At 33.7% G+C, this 19,905-nt stretch overlaps 2 protein-coding genes across 4 annotated transcripts; both read right to left on the reverse strand.

Moving 5' to 3' along the window:
- Window positions 1–2,095: 2,095 nt before the first annotated feature.
- Window positions 2,096–5,804, reverse strand: LOC136231388 (uncharacterized). The gene is made up of 4 exons (XM_066020747.1): window positions 5,229–5,804; window positions 4,632–4,745; window positions 4,242–4,529; window positions 2,096–2,532 (listed from the first exon to the last, which is right to left on the reverse strand). Exons 1-4 carry the CDS (start codon window positions 5,670–5,672, stop codon window positions 2,326–2,328), a joined length of 1,053 nt encoding a protein of 350 aa, XP_065876819.1. The 5' UTR covers window positions 5,673–5,804; the 3' UTR covers window positions 2,096–2,325.
- A 1,190-nt stretch (window positions 5,805–6,994) lies between these two features.
- LOC136236082 (transcription factor MYB35-like) lies at window positions 6,995–9,197 on the reverse strand. Of its 3 annotated transcripts, XM_065990832.1 has the most exons (4): window positions 9,167–9,197; window positions 8,899–9,049; window positions 8,660–8,816; window positions 6,995–7,815 (listed from the first exon to the last, which is right to left on the reverse strand). In XM_065990832.1, exons 2-4 carry the CDS (start codon window positions 9,029–9,031, stop codon window positions 7,038–7,040), a joined length of 1,068 nt encoding a protein of 355 aa, XP_065846904.1. In that variant the 5' UTR covers window positions 9,032–9,049; window positions 9,167–9,197; the 3' UTR covers window positions 6,995–7,037. The 3 variants fall into 3 exon arrangements, with proteins under 3 accessions (XP_065846904.1, XP_065846943.1, XP_065846854.1); XM_065990871.1 differs by having other exon boundaries at window positions 8,660–8,789; window positions 8,899–9,181; XM_065990782.1 differs by having other exon boundaries at window positions 8,899–9,181.
- Window positions 9,198–19,905: the final 10,708 nt, after the last annotated feature.

Below are 19,905 nucleotides of genomic sequence, written 5' to 3' on the forward strand. Positions count from 1 at the left end.
AAAAAACCGTAGTGATAACCCTCGCACTTTGATCCAAGCTCCAAGACGCAGACCTTGAGCCACACCTTTAATCTAAGCAATAATAATTAAGTTTACTACATATCAATTAATCACAATTTTTTTTACCTAAAATACAGTTACAATCAAGTACAAAACTGTTTCAGTTTATCGATAAATTTATTTAATGTGGCTATTAAATAACGGCCAAACCAATCAGCAAATTTAATCTTACTTGTGACGAATGAAATTTATAGTTTCCCAAACTATGGGAGTAAATTTGCACATAATACCATTAAAATTACTTTTGACTTGTTGAGGTTGCTTTCATCATCTGATATATATGTTGCGAATTCAATCCAAAAGCACGTGAACGAAACTATAATTACATCAATGGATGTCCACCCTCATTAGTTAGGCATATTCATATAACCACGAAAGTAAATACAAGATAGAGTGTTGGCTCTCTCTTACTAATAAGCTTAAAGGTCAACAATAATCCACTTCTTATAATTTCCCACATGTTCTATTCTTTTTGAATCAATTATTATATGGAACAACCGAAAAATATCACATCAAGATGTTAACACCTGTAAAGAAGGAAAGAAAAATAAAAGATGCTACTATGAAAGGATGCCTTAAAATAGGAAATACTAATACAAATTGAAATTCACCTATTTTTATTAGCGTTTTGAATTTATATACTTTATATATACATATATAGTAGTTTGTCCCAACCACTAATTTATGTATTTCAATTGATATCTTTTTTTTTTATCATTAGATCCGTTATTCGGTCGAACAATTCAAGTACCATTTAGCTGGCCCCTCTTCCAATTCACAAATTTAAGAAAAATCAAATGCTTAAAATTCTAAATAATAAATATAAATCATCAAATATCTAATATTAAGATTCTTCATTTCTTCAGTTCATTCTTTAATATGTATTCATTAACCTTCAAAACAATAAAAATATGAATGAACAAAGTATGGCAGAGATAGCCTGAGATTGATCTGAGGTGCATAAAGTGAAAGGTCCATTCTTCTGATAAAAGTAGCCATCCAAGCCGAAAAATTAGAAGTGCATTTACTTAGAGAGCTTTCAGAAGTTGACATAGGTAAGGAACAGAGATAGAGATAGTGATATGCATGGAAAGAAGGCAGCCTACCCTACAATGTGTACAAATATCTGAAATTGCTAGGCAGGTGTGATCTTGCACCAATTATTTTCACCTGATTACGGTTAGATCTAATCTTATTAAATTTAAGAAACTCACATATAACAGCAAATGTCACTGACCAGGTAGTCAGAGAAAACCACCGATCTTGCACACCTCTAAATTACAAGGGGCTTAATATATCAAGAGCCCATCAACTTGGCTTAAAAAGTTGATTGCCCTCTAAACTTATAAAGTGCTTCGTTAGCCTCCTGAACTTATTTAAATTGATTTATTTGCCGCCTTAATTTGTTTAAGACTATCTATTAGCTCCCTTGAACTTGCTTATAGTGTTTTGTTAGGTCCCTCCGCTTGCTTAAAGTGATATACATTTCAATTTGTCCCAATCCAATATTGTCATGCTACGTGGATCTAAAGAGTTAATTATGCAACTTTAAGCAAGTTCAGGTGGCTAACAAGACACTTTTGTAAGTTCAGAGAGTCAATCAACTTTTTTAACCAAGTTCAGGAGACTCTTAATTCAAGGCCTAAATCACTTTTCAATGCGGATACATAATTTTTTCTATTAGGCACAGACTTCTGCCATATTCCCATTTCTATAAATTTCATACCACATGTATACTCACTTTTAGATTATCTAAAATGAAAATAGTGAATCTATATCTCTAGTAGCAGCACTGACTAGTCAAAACTACCAGGAAACTTGTGACGATTTCCATGACCAAAAGGGGATTCTGACCATAAACGTGAGACTCATTGGAGCTGTTAACATATCTCTCCTCTTTCACATAATTTTGACCATAAACGTGAGACTCATTGGAGCTGTTAACATATGTCTATGTCCAATTAATTCAATTCATAGCTCATGCTTTCTAATAATGGTGAATCCCTAATATGGCAAGCTTTTGAAGAGGGAAATATTAACTGTTCAACTCTTAAGTTCATATATTCTGATATTTCTGTGTCAATTGCTAGCCATTTACAATTATCCCCTCCAAACATTGCCAGTGCTTAGATTCTTATAATTTTACACAATGGAAAGTCATCCATATAGTTTTTGAACCATCTTTATAACAATAGAAAAGAAGATTGCACCTTTTAGAAACTGATCAGCTCCAAAATATATCATGTTAATGTATAGATTTGGCTTCTAATTCCATGGGCTTGGCTGCCGAACATCTCTAAATGATGAAGTGCCACCAGAAGCTGCGGGGGAAGGAGAAGATGCAACGTAATTAGTCCCTGATACAGATACTGTGGGCACAGTTGACGGAGGTCCTAGGTGTCCAGTTGGAGCAAACCGTGATGGACTCGGACTACTAGTCATCCCCAAACTTGGTCGAGATGGATGTAGAACCTGCAAAACATTGCAGTTCATTTGAATTTCATAGCTTTCATATAACTGAAGATGCTAAAAGCAAAAGTAAGATCCTAATAGATCACCATATTAATCCCCCAAATCACATGAGATTGTTCAATCTTGTATATGCATGTATGCTCATAATGAAGAACATGCCTGATTAAGGAGACCTGATTCATATGCAACTTTGTATTGACTCTTAAGCACTTACAACTTCAACGCTCTGGAAAATTTGAGCTATAAGCTTCTAAAAAATGTAAAGAAAAAAATAAATAAAAATTCTATTCATTGGCTAGCAACTTCAAGAGGATGATCCTTTTCAGCTACCTACAGTTCTTACTAATCAAAATTGACTACAAGTCAAGCAAATAGCCATCTACAAGCATTATGCTGCTTGAGGCGATCATCTATCTCATGGGTTTCACAAACGAAAACCCAAAAAAATGCCCTGGGAGTATAGTGTTTGTGAGCATTTGAAACCTTTCCTAGCAATATTTTCTTACAAAAAGGTCTAACTCAATCACAACTTCAAGTATCCACAGAGTAGAACTGTAGAAGGGCAATTACCAACCAACTATTAGAATTGATTTCAGACAAAGTTGTGCAGAGACCCAAACATTGCAAAATATATGAAGTCTGGAATTTATGTTTAGAACAAGTCCAGAGGAGCCAGAGCAGATGCCAAAAGTTCATTTTTGTTCTTTAGGCCTAAACCATACAGAGCTCCCTAAAGTTGTCCATTTTTTCACTTTGCCTCCCGAACTCAAGGAACAACCCATTAGCCACTCCAACTCCCTCAAAGTGACATAAAGCGCCCCTTATTTTTCCTCAATCGTAGAAGATGTGGCTTTTCCTTCTATAAAAATCTGTTTTTGGAGGGAACAGCCACATTGCATATGGGAAGTCAACCGAAAGGTGAGTGGTCAAAATCTTCTCCGACCGAGAGAAAATATCATTTTTAGGGAGTTGGAGTGGCTAATGGGTTGTCCTTTAAGTTCGCGGGGCAAAGTGACCAAAATGGACAGCTTTAGATGGCTCTGTATGGTTTAGGCCTATTCTTTAAGTGCACACTTTACTTGAGTGTATGCATAGGCAAAAATGGACAACTTTAGGTGGCTCCGTATGGTTTAGGTCTATTCTTTAAGTGCACACTCTACGTGAGTGTATGCATAGGAAAAAATGGACAATTTTAGGTGGCTCCGTATGGTTTAGGCCTATTCTTTGAGTGCACACTTTACGTGAGTGTATGCATAGGCAAATTAAATAATCAACTAAAAAAGGTATCAGTCTTGAACAAGTGGGGTCAACTATACTGATAAACTTGTCTCCAAAATTGTCCCTATTTGAAACTCAGCCTAAGATATGTGAGTTATTTATATAATTATGCACCAAGCACGTATCTCATATAATTTATTGGGTGGGTTAATAAAAGCCTAGGCGGCAGAAACACATAACAGAGGATAAAATTCAAATCTGCAACCATATTCGTTTTTTAGCTGTCATTCCCATTTTCAATTCTGGCTTCCCTGAACTCCGAACACCATGCAGCCAGCTAAATTTAAGGTGTGAAATTGGGATAGAAGGCAGATAGCCCCTTGATCTAGTTAACCCAAGCACAATAGAACTAATAACCCAACAAAAAGTTCAATCAAATAAAAGGAACTATCTAATTAATGTGATAAAAGAACAATAAGAACTTTCATGACCATGTTGTGCTGAATGTAGGGAGGCCTCCTAAGAGGAGACTCTGATGATGGAGACGTGCTGCTTGTTTGATGTATAAGCCGTGGATAATTATTATGATTTGAAACATCTTCATTTTCTCTTCCTTCCATATCAACACCAATATGTGGCTCTGAGCCTATTCTAGGAGTAGGATGCCTGCTCATTGACCCAGAATCATTGCTCATATCCACTTGAGGAGAAACAGGTGAACGATTTGCCATTCCTTGAGAGTTATTGTGTCTCTTCAATTCCTCCTCCACGTTCAATATCTGTCAAGCAACATAAAGGCGAAAAGGAGCTCAAAGTGGCATAAAGCAATAATTCAGAATAATAAATTGAAAAATCATGTTCAAGACAAGAAAAATGGTTACCTGTTTGAGCATTTGAACAAGATTATGCTTCTTTCCACTCAAAGCTTCTAACTTCTCCTCTACTTCCCTTTTCCTTTTCTCTTTATCACCCAACGTATCAGCTTTGCTGCTTGTCTAGAAATTGAGAAAGAGTTTCCATAACAAATCACCAATCATTGAAACACACTTCTGTAGATGAAGAATTACAAACACATAATTGGTAGAAAAAGCTATCTGATCTGATCCATCAATTTGGAAGTGTCTAAACTTATGCGCAATAAAAACAATTAGAATTAGTTTAGGATGTTCTCTTCCATTAGGAAGCACATGCTTGTCAATTATCTTGCCACATGAAAATCCATCATTAAACCATCAAAGCGATTCACTTGCATAACCAAAAAGGAAAGAGTGAGTATCTATTTATGAATCCCATAGGTTTATCTATTTGTACTTTATTATAGCAACCATAAGTCAATTTCAAATCCATACAATAAAGCATAGCTTATAACTCCTAAAAGAGAAAGGATGAGCCATGAAAAAACTCGATTGAAACAAGAAAGCATAAACTCAATGGAAAAATACAATATAAAAAAAAGGAAAAAATATTTCCTTATATACCTCCGCATGAGGATCAATTGAATGCAAATGTTCATTGCCTTTCTCAGCTACTTCATGCTTCTCCACAGGTGACGAATTTGAAACATCACCCGCTTTAACTGTAGATTCACCACAGTCGAATGTTTCTTGATCCTTGACCTGCTCAGGAGCCGCACTTTTTGAAGTCCCTTCCCCAAAGCGATTAGCTCCCTTGTCATCTTCCAATGGAGGCGCAATTACGATTCCGTTCTCCTTTGAGTTAGGGTTAGGGTTAGGGTTAGGGCTAGGGTTTGAAGTGGTGGTGATAGGGCCGGTGGAGGAGTGAAGGCGAGAGAGGGCCTTGGAGCGACGATGCAAGAGTGATTTGAAGTCCTTGAAAGAGATAGCACGAGTCGGCATTAGCCATCGACGAGGCACATCGGGGACTCTGTGGAGGTTCCCTCTGTACAAAGAAAGTGACACCATATTTCCGTTTTCCGTTTGTGGTTCTATGGCATTGTTTCCTTGTGCTAGACACAAGGATTGGCCGCCATTTGTTCAAATTCTTTACTTTTCTTGATCCAAACTTGACCATATTATACATCAATCACTGTCCCTTATGTCGATGACTGCAACGACATGTCGTCGATTAATAAGGGAAGAAAGAAAAAAAAGAAAGGGATCATACCAATTTTTTTATTATTATTATCAGAGATCATACCAATTTTCTGAGTTCTAATTTGTTTTGATTTCATTTGTATTTATCCGTCTTGATATTGTTTTTAACTTTTTCTTTTCGAGTTCAGCATAGATGGAAGTGATTTATCTTAATAACTCATAGTGAATATAAAAAAGATTATTAGATTTTCGAGATTTCACTATTATCAAGCAGGATAGGCTATGTTTACAAAGTAAATGTTACTTTATAAAAAACAAAGTAAGCATAAAAAACATTTTATCAAACATATTTGTTTATTTCGAATGATTTCAATAAAAAAACATGTAAATTGATTTTTTTTGGTGTGATTTTGATTTATAGATTGTTTTAGTTTTTTTTTTCTTCACTTTGTATAAAGTTTTTTTCTTCTCTATTTTTGTTGGAATAAAAATAACTTCAATTAATTATAGAAGCGTCATCACAAAAAGCAGTACTAAGAAAGTTAGGAACGAAAGTCACGGAAAATCCCAGACGTTGAACTAGTAAACAACGAATATCCTCTATTGCCTCTCCTACCTCAGAACTATCCACACCACTTAGAAGCAATCAAATCAGTAACAGTTTTTGCATCAGATTCAAACATTGTAAAACTTCAGCTCAATACACCACTCCATCGCCTTTCGGATAGCTTCCGCCTCAGCCAAAAGAGCATAAGCTCGTCTATACAACACGTCAGGAACGTCCCAAGACATATATCTTGCTCAAGAGCATATTAATGAATATTACAATTGAGTTTATTCACTTAGAACCAAGACATATACTTGAATATTACAATATTAATGAATATTGTGCTCAAACCGTGTTTACCGATCGTGCTTAAACTCAACACATTTATAGATCAAGCCAAACACAATCAAGCTTTTATCCAACCGAACGTCAAACTGCTCATGAGCGACTTGACACACTTACAGTCCTAGATATAAGAGTATTTTGATTATGATTACTAGTAACTATTTTAAAAACAGAATTAACAATAAAAGATTAACAAAGCAAACAGAAAATAATAATAACTAAAGGTTAAACTCTTAACTAATATGCAACTTATTGGCACTAAAATAAAATATTAAATTAATTAAAGAGAAAACCTTATTACAAAAATCATCAATATTATTTGACAGTAATTAAAAATAAAACTAGTAGGAAAATGGTTCCTCTAACAAGTTAGGAAAATCACAGAAAATCTCAGTTTCTTTATCTAACATAGCTTCCACAAATGAACTATGAGAATGAGATGCTTGTCCTGAAATTCCCAAATCCATTCCCATTTTAATCTCTTTTCCACTAATCTCATCATCAATTGGCATCATATTCCCATCATCTTCCATTAATCTCACATTTTCTCCTTCCTGCTGCTGATCAAACGCATCATCCAGAAGAAAATCACGCCAACTAAAACTTAATCCCGATTTATCTTGAGCACCAGTCGAGCAAGTAGAAGAAGAAGAAGACGATGAAGATGACGACGACGATGACAACGACGATGTTGAAGAAGAATACAATGCGCCATTGAAGAAATGATGATCATAGTTTCTGTAAGTTGAAGCTTCTGTGACTAGTTTTATTGCTTGAAGCTGATCTAGAAGATGAAGAGAAGAAGGATTGAAATTGTAATCTTGCATTGGTTCTAATTTTGGGGGAATTGAAAGTTGTTGTTGAGGTGTAGATATTGCAAATTCATCATCTGGTTTGGGATTGAAAGCGTTTTTTAGGTCTCGATTGAGAGATGCGATTCGGGTTCCGTATTTGGGGAAGCAACCTATGTTTCCATAGTCAGCAAGGATTTGAGAGAAGGGTTTATGAGTGACAGGATCTATTCCCATTTCAGAGAGCTTCTTTTTAAGCTTTGTGTTCCAGTAGTTTTTCACATCATTGTCTGTTCTTCCTGGAAGTTGTTGAGCTATCATTGACCACCTGTAACATGAAATCTCCATTACAATAAAGCTTTAATGACCCGTTCAGGGATTGCAATCTGAATTTATGATCGTCTCGTTAGCTTCTAATCTTACTTAAAATAATCTATTGGCCCCGTTGAAAATGAAGCTAAATAATACAGAAATTAATCAAACAAAGATCGAACACAATGATTTGTTAACGAAATTCAGCAGTTTTGAATTGCCTACGTCTCCGGGAGCGATGAGCGGTTTTCTTATTGAGGAGCGATGAGCGGTTTTCTTATTGATAGTGTAACTCGAAAGATACAGTTTTTTTTTTACATGTATTTATAATGTGTAATACAAATTAAGCGAAATACCCATGTATCATATAAGCCCATTTGATATTATGAGCCATATACAATAAATACTCAGCCTAAGAATTTCTAACTTAAAGTTGTGTAAATTTCAATTTGTCCATATCATTTATTGATCTCCCAAAGATTAATCATGTCAGTTTAAATAAGTTTATGAGCTAACAAGATACTATCTCGTAGGATCATCTGTTTTTAGACCAAATTGAAAGGTTGTTAATGCATTAAGCCAAAGAGATTACTTGCAGTCATGCTTAATATATCTCAATCACTCTACTTATCTAAATCAATTTTCGGCTCTCTGCATTTTATTTATCTCCGAACTTTATTAACATAAGTTTGTTTACAGTAATTTATTCGTCTCTAAACTTTTGTGAAATCATACATTGTTTAAAATCTTAAAATCTTTCATTACTTAGAGGAGTTAAGAAGGTCAGTTTAAACAAAGTTCAAGAGATAGATAAGGTAATTGATATTCATTTGATGCATAAACATGGAGAAAAGACTGACCTGCTACCAATGGCAGAATGTAGCCTAACAATGAGCTCTTCTTCCTGGATAGTGAAGTTGTCATGCTTTAGATCAGGCCTCAGGTAATTAGTCCACCTAAGTCTGCAACTCTTCCCACATCTCCTAAGTCCTGCACTTTCACATTTGCAAGTTTTTTCTAAATAAAACAAATTGGAATTGTCGTGTCATAATCGTATTACGCGATCTATATAATCAACCCGAAAAGAAGAAGAAGCAACCTGCTTTCTTGGGAAGATCAGTCCAATTTCCAGTGCCATGTTTGGATACATAAGCAACCATCTTAGCATCTTCCTCCGGAGTCCAAACTCCTTTTTTCACATTCAGCTTATTACCACAGCAAGGAGGTCTCATTATCAACCCAATTTCAACCTGCAATTTTATCTCTAATTAAAACTCTTTGTTTTTCAAAGTCACAATATAAATTAATACAAGAAAAATAAAGATTTGATGATGATATTTAAAAGAGTGAATGGAGCAACTTCAAACTTTTGTAAATTAGCTAGCAAATGCATGTGTGCCCTTCCCAAGAGCTGATTTTACTAATTAATATATTTAGTTAGGTTTAAAGGCATAATTACAAGTTTGGAAACAAGAAAAGCATGGTACTAATTTAATTAATGATATATGGTTCATCAAACTAATATATATGTATATCTATAAATATAGAAAGATCATTCTTTTCTTTCTTCCCTTTTCTTTATAAATATTTATTGATTTCTATGCGAAATGCTCAAGAGCGTTTGAGAGATCAGGTTCTAATCAGGTAAATATTAGTGTTAATCTAAGTGAATTGTATAAGATAAAATATTGATTAATCTAAAAGATTATTTATTTGCTTAGGTCAAAAGGAAATGAAACTATTCCTAATAATTCACAACTTTTATGAGAGAATATAACTAATTTATACAGAGATCCAAACTAATTTTAGAAAACTATATATGCTGTGGTAAAATAATTTACATAATTTTTTTTTATCAATTTTATCTATAGTTATCTATAGTTAATAGTCTTAAAATGATAGGATTAGGGGTGAGTATGGTCCGGTTCGGTTTAACCAAATAAGAGTAATTTTTATAAACCGAACTGAATCAATAATTCAGTTCGGTTCAAACCGAACCAAATTATTTCGGTTAGGATTAGGGATTTTTCAGATCGGTTTTTTCGGTTTTTGGTTCGGTTTTACTCACCCCTAGATAGGATAAGATTGAAATTTTCACTGAACTTTTTTGGAGAAATATAAATATACTCCTAACATAAGAAATAATAAAATTTCGTTCTCAATGTGTCTAATATAGAACAATTTTGAATTTAAATAGTAGGAGAGTTAGTATTTAACTGCTTTGAAATGATAAATGGAAAAATCCAACCCATACATTCTAGGCCGTATATTATTATTATTTTTTACCCTTATTCAAGTCAAAATAATGTCATTTTCGCTAGGGTTGGGACATAAAAAAGGAAAACTTTACGTGAAATTTCGCTTTTAAGATTGTATTATGGCGTGTAACTTATGCTAATTCCACACGTGACACCTTTTTTTAATTTTTATTTCCTTTTTACCATTTTTTATTTCACCTTTTTTCTGTAGCATGTTGTTTTCGGGTATTTTTTGGAGTGTGTTCTTTGACTAATATAGTGTTTGGAATTTTTGGTCTTCATTTTCTCTTGCTTTCTTCATATTTCTCTTTGATCATTCGTTTTTTTCTATATTTTGTGTTTTTTTTAATTTTTCCTTGTACGTTTAATCGAAGTGAAAGATTGTTTGTAATTTTCCTATGAATGCGAATAAACATCAACATTTTATTCTTTGGAGGGCTCTCAATTGTTTTTACTTTTTGCTATGATGGACCAGTTTAATAGTGCTAGAGCTCTTGAAAGAACATGAGAAGATTTTGAAAGTACCGGATAAGAAGTTATCGGTGTTAAAACTGTTGGTGAGAAGAATGTTGAGGGTTTTGAGAAGAAACATACCAAGTATAGTAGAAATTTTAAGAAGATAGAGTTAGGGAAGAAATCATCGAAGAAATCAATCAAGACATATCTTCTATTAAACGTGTAAGAAAGAAAAATTCACTGACTCGTAAATTGCAGATATGCTATTTTTGTTTGGAATTCATTCAATATCAATTGTGTTTTTTTAGAAGAAAGATAATTTTTTAATTCATAGGAAAAACATTATATCTTGACATAAGTAATTAAAAAAATTACAATCCATAATTACATTAGAGAAGTTTAAATTTATATCTTAAATATCATAGATCGTGATAGATCAATAATAGACAGTGCTTGAAATTGATTTTCATACAACGACAAAAAAATACACTCTATCCAGAATCGACTTCATAGTTGTGAGCACAGATTTTTCGTCTGGTTTCCATGATGATAATAATTACGCCTTTGTGTCCGATTAAACGAGCTAAGATTCAAGTTCCCCAGCAAATTCTAAGCTTTGAGATCTCCCGATAGGTCACATTAGTTTCTTATGTATTTTATTTTGAAAAAGTATAATGACGTACCTTCATGCCATATTTTTGTAGCTTTTCATAATTTTTCTGATTTTTTTCGAGCAACTCTATAACATTATGTTTCCCTTCGAAGACCGAGACGGCGACGACCTCAGACATTTTTAATTTAATTTTTAAAAATAAAATATATTATTCCACTTAGAAAAGTCTAAGCATTTGGAAATTTTTTCAGATTTTTCTGAAATTTTTTCAACCTCCTCGGTTCTATTTCATACCTTTGGCTCTAATTAGACTGCAATTAGAGCCCAACCGCCTTAAATAGAACCGAATGGCATAATTTTTTTTGGATAGACGCATGTCCCGACATGAAGGGATCAGTCAGAAAAAATTCAGAAATTATCGAAAAAGCTTCATACGTGTTAGAGCCGATCAGGTTCTATTCCGGCTGCTCGGCTTTATTTGTGATATTGGTACAATTTTGGTTTTTAGGGACAATTTTTCCTATAAATATAATTTTTTTTTTGAAAAAATAGCTCTAATTGATAGAAATATTTTTAAAATTTTTTTGAGAAATTTTTTTCTAGACAGAAAGTAGCTTTATTTCAATTTTCAGTCTTTTTTTAAGTAAAGTTTTGGGTTTTAATTAATTCATAATCAATAACCTAAACTTTTCACCTCATTTCGGGTCTCAAAGTCGGAGTCGAGAAGGATTTATAGGATTAACAACAACCGTACTGGAGGCATGCTCCAAGGTTAATTTCTCAAAAATAAAGTGACATTTTATTGCTTTCCTAACTGAATATAATTATTCTTAGTTTTTCGGCTTTGATTTGAGGTTAATTTGAGTTATGTTCAATTTTTAATGATTTTTTGAAGTTTATTTCCGGAAACTGGAGGTGTTCTAATTTTGTTCATCAAGAACATAGTTTGAATCCTTTTTTTCCAAATCCATTTTGTGTAACTTATGTTTCCGAAGTCCGTTTTCAAAGAGTTTGTACACTAAATTCAAGAAAAAACTCTACTTTGTAAGAATCTTTGATAAAAAAAACAAAATTTGAGTTGAGAAAGTATTTATTTAAATTTATTTAAATTTTTCTTTGAGATTTTTAGTTTTTTAGGATTTTATTATTAAAAATGGTTCCTTTGTAAATAAAATTCTCATATTTCTTTTCCAAAGTTCCCGTAGCATCCAAATGAATATTTAGATCATTGGAACGTTTTTTAGAATTATTATTTATTCACTACGATTTTCTAGTTTTTATTAGATTTTTATTACTAAAAATAAAATTCTTTCAAATAAAAATCCCATTTTATCCGTAAAAGTTTTAGGAGTATTTCAAGGAATATTTCAAACATTAAAACATTTTCGGGAACATTTGGGTAATTATTATGATTTTCTAAGTTTTCTAGTTTTCATTTAATCTAATTTTCAATAATAAAATAGAAGTTTATCGATATAAGCCCTATTTCCGTTCCCAATGATTCCGAGAATATCAAAACATGATATTTTCTCCATGGAATATATCCCGAGGTTCTTTAGGTAATGATTGAAATCTTCTAAGATTTCTCCAGTATAAGCATTATTCCTATCGGTAATTATCCTGATTGCTATAGGATTATCGAAACGAAGTAACAAGCATACAAGGTTTCAACGTATTCTTCAGAATATGGAGGTAATTAATATGAATACTTTGCATAAAATAACAAAATTTCATTGATAGAAGTCCTACTTCTATTCCCGGGATTTTGAGAACATCAAAAGATTTGGTATTCTCTCCATGGAATAATCACGAAGGTCTTTAGGGAATGATCATAATCTTCTAAGTTTTCAACAAAATAAATGGTATTGAATTGATAGTTACCCTGACTGCTATAGGATTTTCAAAACGAAGTAACAAGTATACAAGATTTCGGCGTATTCTTTGGAATATGGAGATAATTATTGTAAATATCATATTTGATTAGAAAGGTTTCCTCAAAACCAACTTCTCTTGAAACATAAAGGATCGGCTATCACCGAGAAGAGAGATGTGACAAATCCCTCCAGGACCGGATAAGGTCAAACTTTGGGGCTGACTGCTAGTAATAGGAATTCTATCTAGAACCCTGGAAGCCTTCTTGCTCCAAAGCATCTATTTGACTTTTTTCATTGTCAAAATTACCCGAATCAGCCGGGGCATAAGTGAACTTCTCTAGGCTACCTCACTTCCTCAATATTTTCATTATTTTGAATATCATTTTCTTAAAATAATTTTTTTTGTATAAACTCGCCATTAATAAAACTTTGGACATATTCCTGTTCATCGAATTTCAATTTTTAAATCAAAGCCAAATTAACTCGTCATGTTTGCAACTTGTTTAAACGAATCTGATAAGTCAGAAAGTCCGGACTTAATAACCACTTGTTGATCTATCACTTTGGCATAAATAGCGATTATTTAGGGTTGAATGTGAAGTAGAAATCTCATAAAGTGAGCTGATTAAGAGATATTTAAGAAAATTCTGAATTACAGTATAGTAAATATAAGAGTCCACAAGCTCTGTCTCTGAAGGATATGGTAGTCTCATTGTGGCATCTTCTATATCTATTATTTCTCGGTGAGTGGAAAACAATATGTTGGTGACTCGCATTATCCTTTAGGGACATGCGTTTGCCCCATTCATAAGTCGAATGATGTCTATCTTTTGAAATCTTCCAACTGTACTCTGGTGATCCGAGATGACAACAGTTGTCAGAAAAGGGGGCCGAAGTTCCGATAAACCCTCTCTCATGCTAAAGTCGGTGAATATTTGAGGAAATATTAGACCAACTTAGAGCAATGAAGTAAGAAGTTGAGTTATGAAGTTATGTACTTGTAACTGATGATTCTCAAACTATATAGGCAAAATAATATGTACATAGACATGTGGTGATTTTTAATTGGTCTTCGGACCCTATATTTCTGTTCCACAATACATGTGAACTTGGGGAGCGTGCCTTTGGAATCCAGGGTGATCATTGGTCCACATGTCATCCTCAGCAACTCCCGAAGAGACTCCTCCTGATGCCAAGTAACCGAATGTTAGTTTTGACCGAATAGAAGTATATTCATCGGCCCAAATGAGATTGAGCCCAAATGTTGGCTTTAGAATACAGATGAAACCCATTGACTTAAGGCTCATTCAAATGGTACCGTATCAGATGTCCCCCCTATTCTCATAATGAAATCCTTTAGGGTTTCATCGATCAGAATGCTGAGTAGACATGCTTGACACCCATGACGTCATCCTGAAATCATTAATTAGGCATTTTCTTTGGATCAAAAATTATTACTAACATGCTTTGTTTGCCCCAAGAATAATAAAGTTTTCTAGACACTTCCTCTTTCCTCACCCTTCCATAAATTAAAGAAAAAGGCCAAATCCTCATCTTCCCCGCTTCTTACTTTTGTGATTTCTACCATTGTCGAAAACTGTAAGTTTCTGTGCTTTCTCCTTTTTCATTTCAGTTCCTTCATTTCTTGTACTCAAATGTCTCCTTCGTCATCTAAAAATGGAACCAAGAAGGTTTGCATTAACAAACAACCGGCCACAACTGATGTTGATGATGCTGAGAAAGTGGCTAAATATTCAAAAATCGATCCTAGAGTTCTTAAACAACCTTCCACCTTAACTACTTTTCACCTAAGGGCCCTTGAAGAACAACACGATTGACTCCGGTGAATGACCATTTCACTTCTAGAAAGTAGTGAAAGGGCCAATCTTCCTCCCTCCTCCATCAAATTAGGATTATTCACTCAATACCTAGAGTGGAAGATGAGATTTCCACTGCCTATAGGCATCTGGCCGTGCTGACCGAATTCAATCTTTGCCCCTACCAAATACCCCAATGGATGGTTTGTCATAGATATTTAGTTGATTGGACCCCTGTTTCGTAATTTCTAGCGTCTGATGAAGAAAATAGATGAAGATATGGTTTACTAGACTCTGGTGGCCAAAGGCGACCCTTCTTGACAAAGAAGGTTAAAAGAATTAAATATTTCAAGCCAAAATGGTTTCAGATAGAGCCGAATGGAGTTGACCCGAACAATCCATATGTTCAGGGGTTTTCCTTCATCACCAAATGGAATGAAACCCAAAGGAAGAGTCCTCATGGAAGCATGTTAGAGTGTTAAGCCCCGAAGAAACAATGAATGTCGAACGTATCAGTGCTTACAACCTTAAATGGGAATATCGGGATATGATAAAAGTTATATGAACCAAAGGATACATGGGATTCTTTAGCAAAACTAATGGGATTTTATATCCGGGGTCTAAATGATTTAAAGCTATAAAAGGTAGATTTACTTTCATTTTTTGAATTCATACTTTTTTTTCTTAACGCATATGTAATTCTGATTATGCAATCTATTCGTGATGAAATGATAGCTAAAAAAGGTAAAAAAATATAAAGTCGCAGCAAAAAAACTTCACTGAAGTTTCGGCAAGTCAGAGAGTAGTTGAAGTTGTAAGCTCTTCTTCAGATGTGCCGAATGTTTCTACCGAAAGCCAGCCAGCCATCGTACCTGGCAAACAACCATCAATAACTCCCCAAGCTCAAGCTTAAGAAACTCTAGAAGCATGGACGAACTCGAAGAACTTGTCTACTGATGCTTCCATTTCGGTTCCTCGTGCAGCCACTCCTCCATCAATCCCAATTGCAGGGACCGAAGTACTTCCCTTTTGTTCTACCACCCTATTAGTAGAGATGGCTATCTCTACCAAAGGTATGCCTCCTTCCCTTAGAGGGTTTACAGATGATCCTAACCTACAAAGCGAAGAAATGACGGAAAACATAGTTTATATAGTCCATTCCTCACCCGAGGCCCCACTCTCTGCTCAAGTTATAAAAACGAACACGAGTGAAAGCTCAATGGGTCCAAAGCATGTTAAACTGAAGAGAAGACTTCAAAAGAAGGCTTCCAGCATAATGGACTACACCTCTTACTCATATTCAGATATATCTGATGTTGGGAAATGCATCGAGAAGAAATAAACCAACAGCTCTCCAAGAACTCCCACCTGAAGACAATCCAAATTCCCATTTTGAATGATTCTTACTTTGCAAGGAAACTTCCTAGTCCAATTGAAGTGACTGGCCTTCATGAACCTGTCATGAAGAAGTTGTGAGAATACAAAGAGGAAAGAGCCCAGATGAGAGAAAACCAGAGATATTCCCTGTAACATCTCAATTTTATGCATTTCATTTCGTATAAATATATGCATTACATAACATTATTAGGGACATTAGAAAATAATAATTGCATTTTACATGGCATTATGTCATTGAATACATATAGATAATAATATTAGGATAAGTGAAAGTATATGAAATAGATGTGTAAGTGTGTTTTAAAGTATATGGACTAAATTGAGTGATCTTAAAAGTATAATGACTTAAATGTAATTTATTAAAATTTTAATCTAAATAATATATCATACAATTTCAGATCAAAATTATGATTAATAATAATAAGCATAATAATAATAATAATAATAATAATAATAGTAATAATAATGATAAGAACAAGAATAGTGGTAATAGTGGTAATAAAAGTATAAACTCATGGGTAAATAAGGAATTGTAACCAAAACCATAAGATAATCTTGTGGAAGGATTAGGGAGTCATTCATCTCAAATTCTCCAGAAAATTTAGAGAGAGAAACACCTTTAAGAGTGAGAAAGTGAAGAAAAAGAGAAGAAGAAGAAGAAGTAGGAGAAGAAGAGAAAGGTATATTTATACACCACCTTGCACAAATTATTTCATAATTTTTGAAGCTGATTTTGAGGAAGTTAAAGAAGCGTTTTGAGTACATGTCTTAGGTAAACCCCAAAATTTGTTGCATGCAATTTGGTTAATTATTTTAGGAGATAAGGTATAATCTATTAGACTAGCTCTAAGTTGAATCCTATATATGAAGCTGTTCTTGTGGTATGTTTTTGAAGCCTTTAAAGACTTCATTGGGAGAGGTGTTAAAAATAATAAATGTTCATATATGTATTAATTAGTGATATGGAAAGTTTGGTTAGTATTATATTTGTATGTTAAGATATAACTAGGAAATAAGTTCATATGTGCTATGTTGCATATGTGTTGACACAGGGTCAGATTATAAATTCAGTAATAAATTGTACAGAGCTTAAACAATTCTGAATTTGGGATATAGTATACTCATGTTTGTCTAGTTTAAGTAGAAAAAGGAATCAGATCATTTGGAGTTATATCTTTTGAGTTATGAGTGATTTCGTGGAACTGGTATAGGCAAATTATGATTAAAAGAAGACCTAAAGACAAATTTTGTAATAAATTATGTATAATTGGACATTCTATAAAACTTTAGTATGGTATTCATATATGAGTCTAGGATAAAATGAAATTAGAATTAATTTATTTAGATAAGTTAAAGAGGAGTTATAAGGCTTTTAAGGTTAAGAGGTCATACTAGTATAGGTACAAATATCATTTGGTGGAAACAAGTGTAATGAAATGGAAAATAAAAAGTAATAAGTAAATAATTTTTGGGTTTAAAGATGGTGTAAATTATATTTAATCATATGCTAAATTATATTATAGGTGCTCGTAATATTGAAGATATTCCGGAGGAGGGTACAAGCCGTCATCGAGAAAATTAGCGGCTTAGAAGCAAGTATAAACATGATGTGAAGTTAATTCTTAATTGTGTTTGTGATTTGAGAATTGTGGTGTTTGATGGGACACATATTGATGTGAATTGTTGTAATTAACTTGAATAGATATGAATTGATACTTGTTGAACATTATTTGTGATAGTTGGATTTAAATGAATATATGTTAAATGTGATACGTGTTGAACATTATTTGTGATAGTTGGATTTAAACGAGTATATGTATATGTTAAATGTGATACGTGTTGAATATTATTTGTTGGATTGGAATGAAGAGTATGTGTATATGTTAAATGTGATTTCATTGATATAGAACATATGTACATGATTGCATGAAACATAAATGATGGCACTATGACATACCAGTTCAGTCACTGTTATGACTACTTGAATTTATATGGACTACTTGGACCTATACGGTCAATATTTGGACTACTTGGACCTAAAAGGTCAATACGTGGACTACTTGATTACATAGACCGAAACAAGATTATGTTATACCTGTTACCTGTTATTTGATCCCGGGTATTGACTGGTTGGTGGTGTCACAACATTAATAAAACGGTTCATTCATTTGCATTTGTATGACTTGGGTGTGAGACTTGTTTACGTTATTGTGTGTGATTGGTATTCATTGATTATTTATATTCACTGAGTTGCGACTCATATAAATCGCTAAAATTTTCCAGCTAGTTGAAGTGAAGGTTAGACTGGGACTTTAGACGCTTAAAGAACTGTAGATTCCATGGATAAAAGGTCGGTCTGCTGGGTTCCGTCTCACACTCTCTCCTCTCATTATAAGCATGTAGAATAAGTAAACTTTTGGACTATATAAGTTTGTAGACTGTATGTATAAAGATATATATATATATATATATATATATATATATATATATATATATATATTAACGTGTATATGTTTGATATACCTACGAGTATAAGTTGTTAATATATGTTTTTATCTAATGAATAACTTTAGTTTTAAAAAAAAATATTATACGTCTAGGGTGTTACATTCCCTACCTCCCGGACTGAACCCAGAAATTGTAAACCAATTTACCGATGTCGTTGGCTCGAAAACACTGGAAAAATTTGCCAAATATGACAGGCCAGAGGTATAATCAACTACCCCAATTTATCTCAGTTATTTATATCTGTGTTTCATCTTTCTAACTTTTTCTTTGATTGTGTAGTTGTGGCCAGCCATCTTCGGGGATCGTTTATCGCTTCAAATCCCCAGTATAACTGAAGACATCACTCGACTAGCAGTTATGCCGAATATTTTGACACTTGAATGCTTATAAACCCGCTTGAGAAATTCTCAAAAGAAAAGTTTCGATAAGTTTGGCTCTTTGCACTTATTTTTTTCCCTTTGATTTATCCATTTTTCCTTTAACCAAAGTTTTATGCTTTTTAAGATTTGTCTTCGACTGCTTTGTTGGTTGAGCAATACAAAAATTTAGCTGTCAAATATCATGAGCAGAAGAGAAGATTGCCAACCAAACTTTGATAACCGTCAAAGCTCTGAAAGAACTGGACAAAGTGAGGAGCAATCTGACAGCAGCTCAAGAAGAAGTTGCTAAGTCACGTGATGTTATGGCTGAAGTAAAGCGATAAGAACAAATTGCTCTTCAAGCGGCCAAGGGCATCAAGGATTTGGAGAAAATTATTTAGCGTAAAAATGAAATTATCTGAAAACATCTTCCCATACTTCAAGTTCTTCAAGCTCAGCATGATACACTAACTACAGATGCCGATAAGTATTTGAGGGCAAGAAACAAATTTGAGGTTGACCTTGGTGCCTTAAAAGACAAAGGGGCCGAAATGGAAACTGCGCTAACCACCGCCAAAATTGGAGTGATTCAAGAGAAAAAAAAGAGCTAACAGAGCAAAGAAATGAATGTTAATGGCTCAGTCTTCAAACATTGCACTTCGTCAACAGATAGCCTCTTTAGAAGCAGAAAAATCTTCTAATGAAGCTACACTACAAGAAAAAGGGGATTTACTGACAGAAAAACCAATCATTAAAAGTCAAATTCCACTCATTAAAGACTTTCAATGAGTAGAATTTTCCCCTTGAGGAAGCTCTTCTTACT

This window comes from Euphorbia lathyris, chromosome 1 (genome assembly GCF_963576675.1).
Source record: "Euphorbia lathyris chromosome 1, ddEupLath1.1, whole genome shotgun sequence".
Classification (NCBI taxonomy): Eukaryota; Viridiplantae; Streptophyta; class Magnoliopsida; order Malpighiales; family Euphorbiaceae; genus Euphorbia; species Euphorbia lathyris.